At 48.5% G+C, this 22,018-nt stretch overlaps 1 protein-coding gene across 1 annotated transcript in view; it reads left to right on the top strand.

Annotated features, from left to right (window-relative positions):
• MRPS22 (mitochondrial ribosomal protein S22) overlaps positions 1-14,497 on the top strand; it is a 53,014-nt gene extending 38,517 nt beyond the window's left edge. Inside the window, exon 8 of the mRNA XM_063915640.1 lies at positions 14,188-14,497. Within this exon, the coding sequence (XP_063771710.1) occupies positions 14,188-14,280 (93 nt within the window). The 3' untranslated portion in view covers positions 14,281-14,497. The remainder of the gene's footprint in view (positions 1-14,187) is intronic.
• The last annotated feature ends 7,521 nt before the right edge of the window (positions 14,498-22,018 follow it).

The following is a 22,018-nucleotide window of genomic DNA, read 5'->3' as shown; positions in this document are numbered from 1 at the left end:
GCAAGTACAGATAGGAGCTCCTGCTCCATTTCAAAAATGAGACTGAGTCAACCTAATGAAAAGGGGGACAAAAGTCTTAAGAATAGAGAGACAATGGTCCCTAATAAAGGGGATCTGCATCTCTCTACAGGAGATCCAGAGCAGCAGAGCAGGCAGAGTGAGTACTGGTTGTACAAAAGGGCCCTAGTTTAAAAGTACCTGCAGTCTGCATATATCTCCAATGGCCGAGAGTGTTACATAACAAACTGCTGTCGTGCCCCTCTCCTCCCTAACACTGATGTCCCCCCTTTCAGAATTAAAAAGCTCTGGGGTGCTGGGATTATTCCTCCCGGCTCCCAGCTTATGCAGAGATGCGGCAGCAGCGTTCAGACCAGCGTGTCCCCTGCTTGCCCCCCTTCCTCCGCCAGCTCATACACAGTGCGCTCAGCAGCAGCGCGGGATAATCAAAGCAGCCGCAGCCCTCCAATACTCGCCCCGTCCACCGACACGCAGCGAGAGATACACAGAGCGCTTAGCACAGCGGCGCAGGAGACCTCTAGCCTCCCAGTAAATTAAAGCAGGTAACTCCGCGCTCAACAAGAGCGGGGGAGAGTGTTACATATGCGGCGGAGGGTGACTCTCAGCAGAGGCGTCTCACTGTGGGACGCGCTGCAAGGTCAGGGCAGAGCCGCAACGACGGGTGCTCCAACGTTTACAGACGTGGAGCAGTTTAGCTAACAAGCATGGGACAGTAAGGGGGCTCCAGCGGCCACAGAGCGCTGGTAGAGGTTAAATGATGTTGCTTAAATTTTTCAAAGGCGGACATTTTTATAGAAATAAAAGGCGCCAAACCTAGATAACAGATCACGCCCCTCTTAGTGGGGACATGATAAAAAATTTAACCAGTCAAAACAGAGGTAGGGATCTTATTTAAAATAGATGACTTGCTCCCTCTACTGATAAGAAATCTAGCCAGTTAAAAGTGATGGTAGGGTAATGGCTCCCTCTTCTGGTGAATAGTTGTCTCTGCTGCAAAGGATCCTCCAGTATTTTAATCATGCATTTTATGCTTTATATTTTCAAGGACTTCTATTTAAAAGTTCCTGAGAAAATAAAAGGAAGCGACTGAACATCAACCCCGATGATCAAAGCTGAATCACAGTTGGGTGTGCGAGGGTTGTAAGAAGGCTGGTGTAATCATATAGTTTTTGTAAAGTTTTTTGTTTTGTTTTTAGCAATATATATATTTAGATAACCCAGCCAGGTAAGGTTTACCTTTGCTTCCACCATCCATACGGTCTTTCTCTTCCTAATTTAAAGGGTGAAAGTACCTGTGAGTGTTCGGTATGTGTGTGTGTGCTGTTTCAGTGTAAAGCACCAGCCTAGAACACTAGAACAGATTACGTTTGCACAAAAGGTAATATGAACGTTAAAAGCTCTGGGGTGTGCGATCCATGTTGTAAATGACAAAGACGCTCAACCCGAGAGCTGTACTCCATCTGGTTTATGGGAATGGCGGAATCCCGCAAACAGCATTCAAAATGAGCTGTAGGATCTTTTTCCAAGAAAATGGAGGAAGTTTCAGATCAAATTAACCCCACCTACACAGGCAGTTTAAGAAAAAAGTCCGTAAGGCGGTTATGAGACCCCTCCACATCCTACAGGAGGAGTGGGAAGGTTTTGGTAATTGAAGTCCTAAACTTCAAAGAGAAAGAAGTTAAGGAACCAGAGAGGTTTGATTTATCGAATTTAAAAAAAAAAAAGGATAAGATACTGCTGTCTGCAGTTTTTCCAATTGCTCAATCTCTCCAGCTCAGATGGGGGTAGCATGGAAGCAGCCTGATAAATGCTTTCACGTTCCAGGGCAGACTGGTTAGTTCAGTTGGTAGAGTGCAGGTCTACACTATCTAGGCCTATCATAAGCTATTTTACCTATACCAGTGGAAGGTAAATTACTTGAAACTATTTGGGCCAGCAGGTGCATCACAGGCCTACAATATCAGTGCTTGGGTAAACAAGGCCATAGTAGCATGGACTGGATATATTGTACAGGCTATTGAAAGGAGAATAGCCAACAGGACATTGCTCACCTAGCGGAGCATGTTCGAGAGTCGGCTACATATATGCGCCAGGCTTCAAAGGAAGCTAGCAAAATAGCGTCACACATCGGTATCTGCCATATCGGCTAGACGGATTATGTGACTCAGACAATGACAGATGGACTCTGACGCCAAGTAAGTTGTAGAGGCTTTTCTCTTTGGTGGAGAAAGGTTAGTTGGCCCTGAGTTTGACAAGTGGATTTCACATACAAAACAGACGAGTTCCTCTCCACAGGTTAGAATAGGTTACTCAGGTCGAGTGGTAATTCAGTTAGAGTCCTTTCGAGTCAAACTAGGACAATCTCTTGGAATCAAAGGTAGAGATCGTTCCCAGAAACCAAAATGCAAGACCTCAAGCTGGCTGATAGAACCGGGGCATGACGGTCTCCCAGCTCACCTGGGGTTCCCCTGGTGGATGCAAAGGTGGTTAGATGACTTTTCAAGCGCCATCACAGTCAGTTCTTTACTACAAGGTTGCCTCGGTGCCCTCAGAAGGAGAAGGCATTAAACAGGGTAATTCAGGAATTACCACACAAGGGTAATTCTGCCAGTCCCGGATTCTCGAGGACAAACAAGGTTTTCTTCAAATCTTTTGGCCGTACCAAGGCAGGACGGGTCGGTCTGACCAATCCTCAATTTACCAGTTTTAATCCAGTTTCTAACAGTTTCCAGATTCAAAATGAAATCAATCCAGTCGGTCATAGCAAGGAAGAGTTCAGGGTGTCTATGGACATGAAGGATGCATACCTTCAGGTTCCAATTTGGACCCCTCACCAAGCCTACTTGCGTTTTGCACAAAAAAAAAAACCACTACCAGTTCAAGGTAAATAAGGGTCGCAGGTTTGAGAGCGTTTGGTACTACGATAGTACCTTACCTGGAGATCTGCTGATCATGGCCCCTTTGCAGGAACAGCTGATCTGAGATGCTCAGATGGCTCATCAGCTTCTTATTCAACTTGGCTGGATTGTCACCTTCAAGAAATCCAACCTGCTACCGACGCAGAGGGTTCAGTTTCTAGGTCTCATATTGAACTCATTACAATTGAGGAGGTCTGTACCAGAGAACAACATCCAGGGCATAAGGAAGCTGGTGGATCAGGTATTATGACACCGAACGGTGTCCTTACATCTATGAGTACAGTTTCTCGGGAAGATGGTGGCGTCTTTCGAGACACTACAGTATGGCAGTCTTGACTCCAGACCTTTCCTAAGCCTCATTGCTCAGGTAACAAATTTGCACGGGCCTCTAAATCGCAGACTCGGGCAGTCAGGTACAGGTCCGTACTTCGCTAATTTGGTGGTCATTACACAAGAAATCTCGCATCAGACAGGAGATTCGGTATTTAGAATTGGTGGACCCTTACAACGGATGCCAGTCTCAGAGTTTGGGGTGCCATTCTAGTGGAACATCAGTTTCAGGGCAGTTGGACGCCACGAGAGAGTTCTACCCATAAATATTTTCAAACTAAGAGCAGTTTACAATGCTCTTCCCTTAACCGGAGACCTAGTAATGGGTCAACACGTAAAGACAGGGTCACGACGTCGGCTTACATAAACCGTAAGAGCAGGATGGCATTAAAGGAGGCCACAAAGATCCTGTTGTGGGCAGAAAGGCGAAACATCATCCTCTCGGCAGTGTTCATTCCAAGGTGGAACACTGGGAAGCAGATTATCTCAGTCGCCAGGACATGCATACGGTAGAGTGATGCCTACATCCACGAATTTTCGACAGGGTGGTGAGGATATGGGGTCTACCTCAAGTGGACCTAATGGCGTCTCTGCAAAACCATCAGCTGCCCGGATATGTGTCCAGGACAAGCGATCCAGCAGCAGAAGGAGTGGATGCATTGAAACTTCCTTGGTGTTACGGAAGGGTTTACATTTGTCCACCTTCCCCACTCATACCCAGGGTTCTGAAAAGGGTGAAACGAGAATGAGTGTGGGCAATTCTATTCGCACCAGATTTGCGCCGCAGGAGTTGGTACTCAGACATGCGGGGATTACTAGCGGAGGATCCTTGGCGGTTACCTCAGAAAGTGGACCTGCTGTCTTAGGGACCGTTCCTACCTCCAGACCTCAACAGGCTGCGTTTAATGACGTGGTTACTGAAACCCGAATCTTAAGAAACAGAGGAATACCAAGAACGGCCTTTCCTATGATGATTGCCGCTAGGAAGCCGGTCACAGCCATGCACTACTACAGGATTTGGAAGAAGTACATAGTCTGGTGTAAGGAACATGGGTGGAATTCGTCGAACTTCCACTTATCCAGACTTTTACTTTTCCTTCAGGCCGGTCTAAATGGAGGACTGCGGCTGGGCTCCCTGACGTTTCAAATTTCGGCTCTCTCCATCCTATTTCAACAGCGGTTAGCATCCTTGCAACGGGTTCCAACCTTTTTCCAGGGGGTTCTGAGGATACAACTCCCTTTTTCGTTCTCCCACTGCGCCGTGGGACTTAACTTTGGTGTTGGAATTTTTGAGATCACCAACCTTTGAGCCGTTAGCAAGAACAGACCTGAAATATCTCTCTTAGAGGGTTGCGTTATACTTGCCTTGGCTTAGGCCAGGAGGGTTTCTGAGTTGGGAGCCTTATCATGTAAGAGTCCCTTTTTGATTTTCATGTGGATAGGGCAGAACTCCGTACAAGAGCAGATTTCCTTCCTAAGGTTGTTTCGGGGTTTCACGTAAACCAACCACTGGTGATACCATTTTTCCAGGGAATCGCAGATGGGGACGTGTCCTTGGATGTTGTCCGAGCTTTGCGGGTATACGTGCAAGTTACGTCGTCCTTCAGAAAGTCGGACCATTTGTTTGTTCTTTATGATGGGCCAAAGCAGGGTTGGCCAACATCTAAGCAGTCTGGGTTTAGCTGGATTGGACTGGCCAGTCGGCAAGCTTATATTTCCTGTGGAAAACAGGTTCCGGTTCAGACGGGTGCTCATACCACCAGATCAGTGGGTGCCTCATGGGCGCCTGCCAGAGGTGCTTACTTTACTCAACTTTGCGGAGCGGCGAAGTGGTCCTCAGTCTACACGTTCGCGAACTTTTACAAGTTTGGTAACTTTGCGTCCGGAGACTTTAAGTTCGGACGTTTAGTTTTGTGGGCCACTGACAGCACTCCCTCCCTGGGGGATAACTTTGGGACGTCCCCTACTGTATAAGACTCCAGTGTCCCCTAGTGGATGAAAGAGAAAAGAGGATTTTGGTACTTACTGATAAATCCATTTCTCTGAATCCTCTAGGGGACACTGGACACCCGCCTCGGTGCTGTCAGCCTGCTGGGTTCACACTTGTGACTCGCATGGTTAGTCCCTGGACTTTGACGAACAAGGTCATAGGATCAAATATCATTGGGGCTCTATGCCTACTATGGATTTTACACAGTTGTACAAACAGCGTTAGTTTTTCAGTTAAGAGTTCTTGGGTGCTGTTTGGTAGGTTGTACGGTTCGGTTCCTCGCCATGTGCTCATGTATCATGTCCTATTCTCTCAGTCAAATTTTCCAAACTGAGGGAGGAGGGATGTGAAGGGGGAGGAGCCGGCTGTGCAGATAATGCTAATTTTTAGATTGTGCCACACCTCCGGTTTCAAGCTTCACACCCCTACTGTATAAGACTCCAGTGTCCCCTAGAGGATTCAGAGAAATGGATTTATCGGTAAGTACCAAAATCCTCTTTTTTGTGTATTAAACAAAGTTTGTGTACATTGAGCCATCAGAAAACAAAGGTTTCACTATCTCACTCTCCAAAAATTCCGTATTTTGAAATATTTAGATATGGGATACTCAACCTGTATATCTATCTGTCTGTGTTCGCATGTTCCCCATATTATATATTGGCACAGAAAAGCAATATTACTGTGTGCGGAGTTAATAGATGTTAGTAGACTAATCTTTCACGCAGTATCTCCATTCTCCATTCCTCAATGTGACCACAGTATATGCATAAGAATATAAAAAAGAGGACGTATGGTAGTGAAGTACGATTACATTAAATATAATGAACAATAGAAATGAACATAATTTGATTTAACAACAACTCACATATCATAGATTGCCTGGCTGGAATCCTCTGCATTTTGAATACCGCACTTGCTGCTTATCACCTGTATTCACCTGGTCATCTGTCTGATAATTGCACCACTCAAGGCAGCTAGTTCCAGGTGATTCTATGCACTAGGGGGAGATAGTCGTAGCCACTATCCCCCTGAGTCTTAGCCGCAACCCCAGGCAAGTTAGGTTAGGGGGCAAGGGAGGTGTAAAATAATTACCTCAGCCCCTGTCGGCATTTGCATGGCAGAGATGCCGGTGTCTGTCATGTGACCCCATATCACACCTCATATAACAAACAATATAAACACTAAGGTGGAGCCTATAGTGTTGTAAGTCTTCTAATCCTTCATTGGGCAAAATTGGTATATAATGGGGGTCATTCAGTTGCAGTAGGAGTTGCTTACATAGAAGAAAGCGATAACACTAATATGGTAACGCAGCAGGAGGCGTCACAACGCCTGCATGCATTACTGATCCAAGCTGCATCCTAGGATGCAGTATCAGATCCTCTCCAACACTATCAGCTGGCTGCCTGACACGTGGGGTCACACAAGCCGGCCACCACAGCTGCAACCTAGAGGCCAGGAAATCTCCATCCTCTGACGGAGATCCAGGCCTATTCCCCTATCAGCAACAACGGTGACATGCCTGAGAAAAGGGGGCCATCGCCACCCCCTCTCCTCCCCTAAATGGCATCAGACTGTCAATCACTGGTAGCCTGATGCCGCTAAGCGTCCGTCATCCCAGGACCCATCCACGCATGCACAGAACGGGTCCTGAATATGCGCAAGGTACTGGCAACCCGGTAAAAATAATTGTTACTTTGCTACGTATGTAGAAACTCCAACCACATACATAAAAAAAAAAAATATATATATATATATATATATATATATATAATATACACTGCTCAAAAAAATGAAGGGAACACTAAAATAACATCCTAGATCTGAATGAATGAAATATTCTTATTAAATACTTTGTTCTTTACATAGTTGAATGTGCTGACAACAAAATCACACAAAAATTATCAATGGAAATCAAATTTATTAACCCATGGAGGTCTGGATTTGGAGTCGCACTCAAAATTAAAGTGGAAAAACACACTACAGGCTGATCCAACTTTGATGTAATGTCCTTAAAACAAGTAAAAATGAGGCTCAGTAGTGTCTGTGGCCTCCTCGTGCCTGTATGACCTCCCTACTGTTAGGTTCCTGGTGCTCAAAACAAGGAAGATGTAATGAAGCGAGTCCAGAGCACCAGGACGTAATACTGGATTTGGTGAAATGGAACGGGAATAGCCCCTGGCACCCTACCTCCGTTGTTTTACCCGTGTTGTCAATTCACGCTTGCAGGACTATGGTTTCTTGGGCCCATGGCAGCCGCGTTTGAAGGGCGGATTAGGTCTACCCAACTCCGATGCCCCCTCAGGTCTTAAAGAGAGACAAAGCGTGAACTGAGACAGGGAAATAACAAGGGGCCCTCTAACTGAAACAACCAAAGCCAGGGGCTACTAACTAGGCTAAAACTAAATGTATGTGCGGCTTGCCGCCAAAGGAAAAGAACAACAAAGGAAATGCTGACCACACGCCGACACAATACTTTTGTGTACCGGCGGTGACAGCATAAGCAGAACCCTCTGCAAAACACCAGTGACAGATACAACCAAGGAATACAGCGGCCTAGGCCGACGTACGCGGCAAAGCCGCTACTCACGGAACCGGTACAAATACTGGCAAACGGACAGGAACCCCCAATGCTGCCGACACAGACTCTCAGAACTGGAGGACAGGCAGAATCCCAAACGACAGACCGGTGGACACCAAGAAGCCAGAAACTCGACCAGGCATAGGCAAAGCCACAGGACTTCTGGACAGGAACGCTTCACGGCAGGACACGGGATCAGACACAGGGACTGACACAGGAATCGACACAGGAAGCAGCTAGACAGACACTGCTAGACAGGAGCTCAGGAACTGGCAGGAACAAGCTCAGAACTCAAGCACTCTGGAAGACTGGAAACCTAGAAATATCACCAGCGTCTGTGAATTGCACTCAGCCAGCATATAACAGAGAGGCCTAATTAATTATGTCATGCAGCTGCCCTGTTGCATGACTCCAAACTGACAAGATGCAATTAGCAGCCAGGTGAGGCTGAACACATGGGAACAAGCTGCAATTACACAGACTCACCACCGGCAGCAAACAAGAGTATTCTAAAACAGAGCAACGGGAAATCCTGGCCTGCAAGACAACTTATAAACATAAAATAGGAATGAACCACTACCTGTGGTTCATAACAGTATCCTCTCCTTAAGGGTGAGATCCGAGCACCCCATGACACCCACGGGGAACATAAACAGAAGTATAACATAAAATACATTACCAAAATGAAACATAGGAATGAGCCACAGCCGTGGCTCATAACACCTACAACGCCTGGGCATGCTCCTGATGAGGTGGCCTGGACAGTCTGTGGTGCAGCGTGGCGTTGGTGGATGGAGAGAGACATGATGTCCCAGATGTGCTCAGTTGGATTCAGGTCTGGGGAACGGGCGGGCCAGTCCATAGCATCAATGCCTTCGTCTTGCAGGAACTGCTGACGCACTCCAGCCACATGAGGTCTAGCATTGTCTTGCATTAGGAGGAACCCAGGGCCAACCGCACCAGCATATGGTCTCACAAGGGGTCTGAGGATCTCATCTCGGTACCTAATGGTAGGCAGGTTACCTCTGGCGAGCACATGGAGGGCTGTGCGGCCCCCCAAAAAAATGCTACCCCACACTATTACTGACCCACTGCCAAACCGGTCATGCTGGAGTGTGTTGCAGGCAGCAGAACATTCTCCCTGGCGTCTCCAGACTCTGTCACGTGCTCAGTGAGAACCTGCTTTCATCTGTGAAGAGCACAGGGCGCCAGTGGCGAATTTGCCAATCCTTGGTGTTCTCTGGCAAATGCCAAACGTCCTGCACGGTGTTGGGCTGTAAGCACAACCCCCACCTGTGGATGTCGGGCCCTCATATTACCCTCATGGAGTCTGTTTCTGATCGTTTGAGTAGACACATGCACATTTGTGGCTTGCTGGAGGTCATTTTGTAGGGCTCTGGCAGTGCTCCTCCTGTTCCTCCTTGCACAAAGGCGGAGGTAGCGGTCCTGCTGCTGGGTTGTTGCCCTCCTACGGCCTCCTTCACGTCTCCTGATGTACTGGCCTGTTTCCTGGTAGCGCCTCCATGCTCTGGACACTACGCTGACAGACACAGCAAACCTTCTTGCCACAGCTCGCATTGATGTGCCATCCTGGATGAGCTGCACTACCTGAACCACTTGTGTGGGTTGTAGACTCCGTCTCATGCTACCACTAGAGTGAAAGCACCGCCAGCTTTCAAAAGTGACCAAAACATCAGCCAGAAAGCATAGGAGCTGAGAAGTGGTCTGTGGTCACCACCTGCAGAACAACTCCTTTATTGGGGGTGTCTTGCTAATTGCCTATAATTTCCACCTGTTGTCTATTCCATTTGTACAACAGCATGTGAAATTGATTGTCAATCAGTGTTGCTTCCTAAGTGACTTGGAGTTACATTGTGTTGTTTGTGTTCCCTTTATTTTTTTGAGCAGTGTATGTATGTGTGTATATATATATATATATATATATATATATATATATATACACACACATATATATGTGTGTGTGTGTGTATATATATATATATATATATATATATATAATAGCCCTATTCTGTGACCTTGTGATTCATTTGCTAACGCTGGGCGGAGTTACAACACTGGGCGGAGTTAGTCAAATGAGTCACAGAGATCTGGCCAAATCTACAGGAGACTAGGAGCAGAAGCAGATAGCATGGGCATTGGGCATGGCACAGGCAGGGGTGCATACCTCCCAGCTTAACGCAGGAGCTTTCTCCAGGCAGAAGGAGGGAAATACACTCGGCGAAAAGGGGGCGTGGCTTCACGGGAGGGCCCCGTTTTCGTCAGTGAGGGAGCATGCCCAGCGCTCTGTGAGCTGCTGGCATGCTCCCAGGGGCTGATTATGAGTCCGGGGGGCACAGGGCACTTGTGACAGGGGAGCCCTATCTCATTGCTGTGCCTGCTGTGGGTTGGGGGCGTGGCCTAATCGCGTCCGGGCAGCCACGCCCCCTTATGCAAATTTCGTTTTTTCTTTTTTTTTATGGGATTTTGGCCCCTCAGCTAGGGCTAAATCCAGAGGAGGTGGTCGCTCCCCCTACACACCCGCACAGGGAGAAGAAAGCACGGAGACTGCTGCCTCCCTGCAACACCACAGACCTGCCAATACGCAGCAGCGTGTGCTGACTGTAGCACAATGCTGCTGTTGCTGGCAGGACGGGGGAGCTTCTGAGCTGGAACAGAGCTACTCGAGCCAGGGGGCCCCCTAAAACTGTGGGGCCAACGGTACGTACCCTCTGCCCCCCCCCCCCTTAATCCGGCTCTGCTGCTGGGACCCCCCCTTAATCCGTACCCCCTGATGCCCCCTCTCCCTCTGTCTCCACTATTCACCGCTGCACTGCTAAGCAGAACAGCGAGTACAGGAGCTTTCCAACTGACCCCCCCCATCCCCCCCACCACCGCGGGACACTGCGACCCGCGGGTGGGACAGCGGGACAGACCCCAAAAAATGGGACTGTCCCGCGAAAATCGGGACATTTGGGAGGTATGGGGGTGTGTGAGGGGTATGTCATACAGACAGACGGGCACCGGCTCACTGTGTGCTTGACCCCCCACATCGGCATACTCAGCATGGTCTCTTTGGTGCGGAGGAGCGTCACTTTCTGGCACACTCCACGCTTCTTAGCTGCAGTTTAGTGAAGCACCTGCCGCTGTGCAGGTTCCGTACTGCCTCTGTTATCTCCAGCCCCAGCAACCCCACCGCTAGCTGCAGCACTGCCACCCGCAGTGAGGTGCGCCCAGCTCCTTCACACACTTTAGCTGGCGGGTAGCGCTGCAGAAATCCGAGCTGCTTGCAGGCTCTGGCCCACTCTTCCCTCCAGCCGCAGCGTCTCCTGGGAGCTAACCAGTCACTCCCAGTCTTTCCTTACCACAGTGCCCGGAAGCCGTGAGGTCCGCGCCACGTGCATGCTATGACCCCCTCCTCCCTCCAGCCGCAGCATCTCCTGGGGGCTCATTTCCAGTCTCACCTTACCACAGTGCCCGGCAGCTGCGCGAGGTCTGCGGTGTGTGACTGAGGAGGGGGGGAGGGATGCGGACGGGCAGAGGAAGCAGGAATCCAGCCTGAGAGAGTCAGCCATGCCAAGTCTCCAGCAGCAGCAGATCCCAACAGGTTGGAGTGGAACAGCAGCAGCCAGCAGCAGTGACTCCGGTAAGACACATCTGTCTGTCACCACTGTTTGGTCCCTAATACCAATCTCTCCCGTGCCCTGTGTTCTGTCATGTCCCTGTCACCCCTGGCCTTGCCCTGCCACCCTTATCCTGGCCCTTTCACCCTTATCCTGGCCCTGTCACCCTTATCCTGTCCCTATCATTTCTGTCCTGGCCCCGTCACCCCTGTCCTGGCCCCGTCACCCCTGTCCTGGCACCATCACCCCTGTTCTGACCCTGTCACCACTGTCCTGGCCCCGTCAACCCTGTTCTGACCCTGTCACCCCTGTCCTGGCCCTGTTACTGCATACCCTCCAACTACCTTTTATGGCATATACAGTACCCGCAGCGCCTCCAGACCTCTCCCCAATGCACCACACCTCCACACCTTCCCCTCCACCACATGCGGCACTCCACCCCTCCCCCACATGCTGTGCCTCCAGACCCCCTACACCACCCGTGGCTCCCACTCCTCCACCCCTTCACCACCCACAGCACCTCCAGGCCCCTTCCACCATTCACCCCCCTTATATGTCTCCCCCCACACCTGCCCCCCTCCACCCGCAGCATCTGCAGACACCCTCCTCCATCAGCGGTCCCCCCCTCACCCACCCCTCCCCCACCAATGGCACCCCCGCACCTGCCCCTCCACCACCTGCAGCACCTCCGGACCTCCTTTCCCATCCGCCGCAACACCCGTACCTGCCCCTACCCTACCCATGGTGCCTGCGGTCCCCTACCCCACCCCCGGCACTCCCGTCCCTTCCCATCCCACAGCACCTTCGGAACCCTTCATCCATCCACAACATCCCCACACCTGCCCCTCTCCCACCCGTGGCACCCCTGCCCCTCCCCCACCTTCAGTGCCTCCGGACCCCTCCCCCATCTGCATCCCCCACTCCTCTGCCCCTCCCCCACGCGCAGCACCTCCCGAACCTTCCCCATCCGGGCCCCACCCCCACTTCTGTCTCCCCTCCACCCGCAGCATCTACAGACACCATCCGCAGTCCCACCCGCACCCGCTACATTCTGTACATCGTGCCCTGCAGGTGCTGTTCACGCCGTCGCAAGGGGCTGCGCCTCCTTCACCATCGCACGCCCTTTCATTGTGCAATATTTAACCACTAACAAAGGAATGCAGGTAATACTCCATATAATACAAATATTGAACCCCAGAAAGGCATGCAAGGGTTAAGGGGGCGTAGCCCCTTGCGACGGTGTGAAGAGCGCCCGTAGGGCGCGATGAAGCACCTAGTATATATATATATATATATATATATATATATATATATATATATATATATATATACACACACACAAATATAGCAAGCTACAGACACTCTAGTGCTTGGTTTTCAAGTAAATATATATATATATATATATACACACACATACACAGTATATAGTATACTCCAGGATTAACACTGCCGAAAATGAAATATCATTGAAACTTTGTCTAAGCACTGCATTGTGATGCTTGTTATAAGCCTGTGAGTGAAGCAACTGGAGTATGCTGTTTATTCCTATGGGTATGTGAGGGCACAGCGCCCATGATCTCAGTAACTGGAGTTCCGATATTACAAATATAGATATAGTGGTGCTTGAAAGTTTCTGAATCCTTTAGAATTTTCTTTATTTCTCCTGAAATGTGGCCTAAAATGACCTCAGATTGTCACACAAGTCCTAAAAGTAGATAAAAAGAGAACACATCAAACAAATGAGACAAGAAATTAGACGTGCTCATGTTTTTATTGCGGAAAATTATCCAATATCACATATCTGTGAGTGACAAAATGATGTGACCCTTTGCTTTCAGTATCTGGTATGATCCCCTTGTGCACCAATAACTGCATGTAATGTTTTCGGTTATTTTTGATTAGTCCTGAACATCGGCTTGGAGGAATTTTACCTCATTCCTCCGTACAAAACAGCTTCACCTCTGTTATGTTGGTGGGTTTCCTCCCATGAACTGCTCGCTTCAGGTCCTTTCACAACATTTTGATTGGATAAAGGTCAGGACTTTGACTTGGCCATTCCAAAACTTAAAATTCATTCTTTTACCATTCTTTGGTTGAATGACTTGTGTGCTTTGGGTCATTGTCTTGCTGCATGACCCACGTTCTCTTGAGGTGCAGCTAGTGGACAGATGTCCTGACATTTTCCCTTAGAATATTTTGGTATAATTCAGAATTCATTGTCCCATCAATGATGGCAAGTCTTCCTGGGCCAGATGCAGCAAAACAGGCACAAACCATGATTTCACCACCACCGTGTTTCACAGATGGTATGAGGTTTCTATGCTGGAATGCAGTGTTCTCCTTTCTCCAAACACCGTTAGGTAGCTACTTGTTGTCACATTGGTAACCAGGCAGCGCTGCAGCGTCTCATCCCTTGGAACGCTCCGGCCCTCCCAGCTTCCCCTTCTGTGTCCAATGTTATTTGCCTGAGCCACGCCTGCGCATATGCACAGGCTTTCTAAATGCTTGGTGTCCCTCATTTATACAGGGTGTTTTTGGTCACTTTTTGTACATAAAGGAGATTGAGTAGGTTTTATTGTTACATAACTTTAGTAATACAATAGATTTTTCAGGTATTCTATAACTGCAGTATAGCTGGCTTAGTAGTTCTGCTGTTTCAGTGCTGACTTGTATTATAACCACATCCACCGCTCCTGTGATGACTGCAATTTATCATTTCAATCTTTGCAGCTGTTTGTGAAAATGGAGGCACAGAAACCAGGATATATAGAACTAGCTCTGCAAGCATATCCTATAACAACAAGTGGTGCGGCTTCTTCATGACAGGACTGATTGAGTTATCTGGCATCACTTCAGTTTCATGAAGCGGTCTGTCAGACCAGGAACAGCATCATCTAAGTGTGTTACTCTGCAGCACCAAAATCTAATTCTCCTATCTGTGATTCTAAGGGTGCTGATGGACACTCAATCATTTGTTCCCTGCTGTTGTAATATAGTACCTGCATCATTTCTTTCTAAATAAAGGTCTAATAAAACCCAACAGTACTGGTTGTTTTATTGTAACCTTCTATAAGCTTCTCTCACTTGCATAATTATGTGATAAGAGTATTTTGCACATCTTTCTCCATAGCTGCAGGGACATAGCATAAACTAAGTTGCAATCCTAGCAGGCAAGTCAAAAATGAATTCTCCCAATGATCTTTTTGTTCCCCTGTCCCTCCTCTGTGTATCTAATGGCAAAGAGACAAGAAAATTAAGCAGAGAAGATAAGATCACAGCAAACCTAAAAATCCCTTTCGGTCTATCAGCATTTGCAGCGCAAGCCGCACTGAACCGCCGGAGGAATGCCTGACAACAATAACCACTGGGAGAGGAAGTATACCCTTTCCTATGTCCTTTGTAAAGAACACACAGGACGTGAAGGAACTCAGATGGGGCATCCTGCTGGACCACAGATATGGTCGAGCAGAGCAGTGTGACCAGTTGAGTAGGGTCTCCAAACCTTGAGATGAGATCTACTATTCTGTGAAATGGGCAATTGAAATGACAAGAGACGGGGGTGTGGCCTGATAGCAGACCCGAATAGATGTGTTTAGCTGGAGCTCCTGCCTGGGGAATATATTTACTCCATTTAACCTGCTCCCTGGTGATCTGGGGTACACTCTCCAGCATATTGGAGATCCCCTGCATCGATAGGGGTGAACTGAGGAGCAGAAGACAGTGTTATACACCTATATAAACTGCGGCCTACCACCCCCTCAGAAGCCGGGGCCTCAATCTGTGCAGGGACCCACAGCTAAAGGTACTCAGCCCCACCCCTGTTATACCCTCTGGCTTTCCCTGCCACCCCTGGGTCTGCCCACGGCTGTGAGAGGGTACCTGCTGTGCCGTGCACCGCTTCTGAAGCATCCCGAGACTGCGGCCTACTGCACCTCCGGAAGCCGGGGACTAAAGTTGCGGGACTGCCCGGAGACGAGCCCTAGAAGCGCGGCCCAACGGAAGCTCCTGACAACTGGGAAACGTCTCCCCCACCTACCGCGGCCCTCCCTGCTGCCTCCACACCTCCGTGTGATCCCCCCAGAGACCCGCCGACCGCAATCCACGTGTAGTACCGTCCGCGGCATCCTCCGGCGGCCCGCGGCCTGCACATCCTCCAGAGACCGGGACCTGGAGCTCGGAGGCTCCCCATCGCGGACCTCCAGGAGACACGAGTGGCGGCTGCTTGGGACCCGGACAGTGTACACTGGTCCCCGCACCCCCTCACCACCCCTCCTGCAGCTCTGGCCAGGCTCTAATCTGCAACATCCCCAGAAGGCCTCTCTGCTCCCTGTGTTGCAGCAGCCATTATCCTCTCTCCGCTGGTCAGTTGTTAGAGGGGAATCACCCTGCCGCTGCATGAGCCCTGTCCTGCCTGGCCTGCACTGAAGGGAACCCCGGAACCAAGTGATAATAACCATCGTCGCTGGTACCGCACACTGAGGGTCAGCTGCATTAGAGTTGCAAACTCCGAGCCACCAGCTGCTGTCTCTCCCCCCCTGATACAGTGTGATCCACGCCTGCCCCAGCCTGCAGGGAATCAAGCCTCTGGATACCGACATTTCGGTGCGGCTACTGTCCCTCGCACACCACCCGGGACAATGACCTAATACTGCAATTTGTCCTATCTGGACCGTGACAATTCTTTTAATACCTAACACGCCTTTCTATTTAACCTACATCCACTAAGCAACGTCTGTGTCTCCCTTCTTTTTAGTTTTTGTTTTTTCATTTTTATCTACTCGCCTATCCTATCAGTCCACAATGGCGCAAAAAAATAAAAAAAATTCGCAGGCCCCCACAAATTTTTTTGGGACAAAAGCCAAAGGCCCATCCACTCCTGCATTGCTCACGGACTCTCCTTCCTCCCCCTGTTCATCAGAGACGGGTATAGATCCACAGATCCAAGCAGTTATGACAAGCTTACTTGAGGGGGTCCAATCTGCCTTTAAGCAAGAACTCTCTACAGCTATTGCCGATTTCAAATCTGACCTTACGGCTCTTGGCAACCGCACGGACGCACTCGAATCCAAGACAGACGACCTATGCCGCTCTCAGCAACGCCTAGACTCTGAACTTTCTAGACTCCACGATGAGATGGAGGAACTCAAAGAACGGCAAGAAGATCAGGAGAATCGTTCCCGTCGAAATAATTTACGTATCCGCAATATAGCGGAATCGATTCTCAGCTCGACCCTACCGTCCTTTCTGAAAGATTTTTTTCAACACGTATTGCCTGACCTTTCTGATAGCGACTGTCTATGCGACAGGGCACACAGAGCGCTCCGAGCGAAACCAGCTCCCTCACAACCGCCCAGAGATGTCATAGTGCGTCTACACTATTTTCGCTCAAAGGAACGGATCCTAATGTCTGTCCGAGACTCCCCAGTGATTGACTTCCGGGATATGCAACTGCAGGTCTTCCAAGATCTAGCCCCGTCTACTATTCAGAAACGCCGTGATCTCCAGCCCGTTACTAGGATTTTACGGCAACATCATATACGATACAGATGGGGATTCCCCTTTATGCTGCAGATTACGGTGAACAACTCCACCCACTCCGTTAAAACCTTAGCTCAGGGTCAGGATTTGTTGGCTAAGCTGGACCTCCTCCCTGTACCGCCACCTGATAGCGAGACTGCCTCTCTCTCAGATCCACGACACCCTCGGATCCCACCGCCTGATTGGACAAGGGTGACCCGTCATCGCAGCGGCACTACTGACCCTACCTGATCCTAGTAGACTCTCTTGACTACAACAAGATAGTTCTCATTACTTTAGAGATATGTCTCCTCCTTAAATGTTCTTTGTTGGCAGGTGGGGGCCATAGCCCCCATCTTACCTTTTTCACTCAACTGTTATTGGTTATTACATGGTTAATCGGGCTTTGATATAAGCTATATGTTGAGCCTAGCCCTATGATATTGGGCGGAGCTGGCTTTGCTTACCCCGATATTCCCTAGTCTTATTATTTCTCCCCCATTGCCTCCCCCATCTACCCCCGTACCCCTCCCCTTTTTTATTTCCCCCCCCCCCCCCCCCCCCCTTTTCTTCCCTTTTTTTTTTTTTTTTTTTTTTAATTTTTTATTTTCTCTTTTTCTTTTATTACGACACAGTACGTTTTTCTTCATCTTTTGTGTGTGTTCCGAGTTATGTAGCTGAATTTTCGGCTGTTGCCGATATAACTGTTGCGGTCCAGAGGGACCTTGTTTTCTGCTCCCACTACCCCCGTGCTCCCTTTATCTGTGATTAAGTATATAATGTTTATTATTTGTATAGCGGTCCTCGACTGGGACCCTATGTTTCAGGGTTCTTTCCCGTATGGGTTCTCTATAACTCTCTCTTCCCCTACATCTCTACTCCTTGTTTCCTGCTGTCTCTTTTCTCTTTCCTTCTTTCCTCCTCCCCGGGATGGGTCTCTGCTGATTCTCTTCCATTCTCTGGTATCACATGGCACTTAAGTTGTTCTCTGTAAATGTTAACGGGCTTAATTCTCCCAAGAAGCGTACAGTGATGTTATCCGCCTGCAGGAGGGAAAAGGCTGACATAGTCTTCCTTCAGGAGACCCACCTCACTGGCACACACTCTCGACTCCAAGGTAAACAGTTTTCACAAACCTTTTTTGCTTCTGCCGACTGTAAAAAATGGGGGGTGGCTATACTGATTCACCGTAGTATCCCATTTGTACATACCGCAACAATAGCTGACCCCGCAGGCAGGTATGTTATGGTAATTGGCACGCTTCGCACAGAAACTCTAACACTTGTGTCTGTATATGCCCCGAACCAAGACCAATCACGCTTTTTCCGCACACTCTTTCAGCGCCTTAACAGAGTAGCGCAGGGCCACATCATTTTAGGTGGGGATTTTAATACCGTGATTGATCCCCTCTTAGATAAATCTAACCCTCCAAAGAATAAGAAGGAAGCAACCCCGACGGAGGCCTCTCTCACATTGATTTCCTCCCTGGCACAGCTTAATCTGAGAGATACCTGGCGTCTTAAACACTCCACTGCTAGGGATTATACTCACTTCTCTGCACCTCACCAACATTACTCTCGGATCGATATGATCCAAGTGTCTCAATCACTCACGACAATGATTTCTGACGCAGGTATCACCCCTTGTTCATGGACAGACCATGCGGGGGTCTACATCCTCATAGAAATCTATAGAACCCCTAATAAAACACGTAAATGGCGTCTAGATGACACCCTTCTTACACATTCATCCACTCTTCTAGACACCAAATCAACCTTGGAATTTTTTTTCAAGGAAAACGCCTCCCCAGAAGTCTCTCCTAGTCTAGTCTGGGAAGCGCACAAAGCCACTATCCGTGGTCACTTCATGTCCAAGGCTTCTGCAATACGTAAGAAAGCAGCACAAGAAATCTCCGCACTAGAATCAAAAATCTCTGCGCTCTTAACCCAACACAAAATCACCCCAAGCGACTCCCTACGCTCCCAGATTGATAGCCTCAGAGGTCAGTTAAACGCCCTTTTATCGCGACGCGCAGCTGCTATATTACAGAAGCTCCGTCAGAAATTTTATGACAAAGCGGATAAAATTGACAGTCTCTTGGCCAACAAATTGAGAAGCAAGCGTGCTACGGGAATGATAGAAAAACTTCACTCCAATACACTGAATATACCCACCTATGACCCAAGACAGATGGTAGAAGAATTTCGAGAGTTTTATAGCTCCCTATATAACCTTCCTGCCCCCCCTCTCTCCTCTGATGGTCCAGAGGGTATATGCTCATACCTATTAAACACCCCCCTGCCACGTCTGACAGAGAGACAGATCTCTCTTCTTAACGAGTCTATCTCGCTGGAAGAGACAGTTGCCGCTATCAAATCCATGCGTTCATCAGCCGCACCTGGCCCAGATGGCTTCACCGCCCAGTATTACAAAACTTTCCACGCAGAACTGGCCCCTTATCTCACCTCCCTCTTTAATAAAGTTTTAGAGGGGGCATCGTTTGCGCCGGCAACTGTGCATGCTGACATTATCGTGATCCCGAAACCGGAGAGAGATCCCACACAATGTTCCAATTATCGCCCAATATCATTACTAAATGTTGATCTTAAGATTTACGCAAAAATCTTGGCCAATCGACTAGCCCCCCTACTTACACAATTGATACACCCTGACCAAGTGGGCTTTATTCCTGGCCGACAAGCCTCCGATAATACCAGGAGAGCTATAAATCTGATATGTTCTATCCATAAACAAAAATTACCCTCACTGTTACTAGCACTGGATGCCGAGAAGGCATTTGACAGGATATCTTGGTCCTTCACCTTCTCGGTACTCCGAAAGATGGGCTTTTCTGGCAAATTTCTGGAAGGTGTCTCTGCGCTCTATAGATCCCCTACTGCCACGGTCTCTGTCAACCGCCTCACCTCCGCCGTTTTCGGAATCGCTAATGGCACCAGACAGGGATGCCCGCTCTCCCCCCTATTATTTGCCCTGGTCATGGAACCACTGGCGGCAAGGATCCGAACTAATACAGATATTGCTGGAGTGCGGATAGGCCAGTCTGAGCATAAAATTGCATTGTATGCGGACGATGTCCTCTTATCCCTAGGATCCCCGACTCAATCGCTGCAGCCACTTCTCTCTGAAATTGACCTCTACTCTAAGCACTCAGGCTACAAAATCAATGCGAGTAAAACCGAAGTATTGAATTTTTATATTCCTGGCCCGGTTAAACTCTCTTTAGAAAAATCCTTCCCATTTCAGTGGCACAAACAAAAGATTAAATATTTAGGCATTTTCCTAACACATAGCCACCACCAACTATATCAGGCTAATTTCCCTAGACTTTTAGACCGCATCAAATCGGATATGTCCTCTTGGTCCGGCCTTTTTATCTCTTGGATAGGTAGAGTGAATTCAGTGAAGATGAACGTGCTCCCTCGGATACTATACCTATTCCAAACTCTCCCGATATTTATCCCCCCATCTACCTTCAAATTCCTACAGTTTCACACATCACAATTTATATGGGCGAATAAACGTCCCCGAGTCAGACTGAAACTATTACAGCGCCCCTCATGCAGTGGCGGTTTGGGCATCCCAGATTTTAGAAGATACTACCTAGCAGCGCAGCTCTCACACTGTGTGCAATGGTGTAACCCAGAGTCACAGAGGGTCTGGGTATCTATAGAAGCAGCTGAATTGGGTCTTTCTACCCTCTCTTCTCTTCTTTGGCTCCCGAGATCCCGCCGCCCTAAAAACGTGGCCTCTCACCCTTTGGTATCTCGCTCACTGACGATCTGGGACTTTGCCAATAAAAAATACAACTTGGCCCCGACCCCCTCCCCCATCATCCCTGTATTACACAACCCAGCATTTACCCCTGGTACACACAAATCACTATTTGCCCCTTGGCAAGATAGAGGTATTTTATATTTAAATGATATCACCAAAGACACTAGTTTTCCTCAGTTTTCCCAGATCCAGGAAGATATTGATATCCCGTCCAAATATTTTTACCAATATCTACAACTTCGGCACTTTCACTCCGCAATGGGCCACACCCTCTCTAGCAGACCTCTGACCACGTTCGAAGCGGTGTGTTTCAGACGTCACTCAACCAAAGGTTTGACATCCCTCTTATATGCCGCCCTTGACGGAGAATCACCCTCTCAGCGTGACCCACACGAGAGAGCATGGGAACTGGATCTGGGTTTGGCCTTAGATAATGAGGAATGGACCGAGGTCTGGGGTAACGCCGCATCTAGCTCCATTTGTGTCCGAATCAAAGAAAACGTTTACAAATTATTATATAGATGGTACTATGTACCATCTCGCCTAAGCAAAATGTACCCGGATACGTCGGATAGATGCTGGAGAGGATGTGGTGCAGAGGGCTCTTTCCTACATATATGGTGGTCGTGCCCTAAAATTGTAAATGTTTGGAGAGAGGTGATTGATCTCATTACCAATATATTACAGATTCCCATCCCTAATGACCCTAAATACATTCTTCTCCCCCTAAACTTGCCAACGCTATCAAGTCACCAAAATAAACTACTGCGGCATATAGCTTCGGCAATGACATGTCAACTGGCCGCGGATTGGAAAAACCCCACCCCACCTTCCATGCAGTCTATAATTACCCGCATATGGTACGTTTATCGCATGGACTATATGACTGGTATCATTAATTGCTCCTCCAAGTCATTTGATAAAATATGGGGTCCTTGGCTGACTACACAACACGCCCCTTCTCCTTTCAACTAATACCCCATGTTATACCTGATGGAACCCTCCCGGGGATCCCAATCTACTATACTCTACCTGTCTATATCTTCCTCTTTCTCTTCTCCCTCTATTTCTCTTTTCATATCTTATCTTATACTATTTCTCAGTATTAGTCGGTTTGATTTCTGGCCGACTGCTATTCTATATGTCTCACTATACCCACTCTCAGGGTCAAAAATGGATCATCTTTCCCTGATTTTCTACGTTTGTACCAACTGTTAGGTTATACCTGCACTGTATTACGCTATAATTG

Source organism: Pseudophryne corroboree, chromosome 4 (genome assembly GCF_028390025.1).
Source record: "Pseudophryne corroboree isolate aPseCor3 chromosome 4, aPseCor3.hap2, whole genome shotgun sequence".
Taxonomy (NCBI): domain Eukaryota; kingdom Metazoa; phylum Chordata; class Amphibia; order Anura; family Myobatrachidae; genus Pseudophryne; species Pseudophryne corroboree.
Note: the sequence above shows the minus strand (reverse complement) of the source record. Positions and strands in the feature narration are given on the sequence as shown.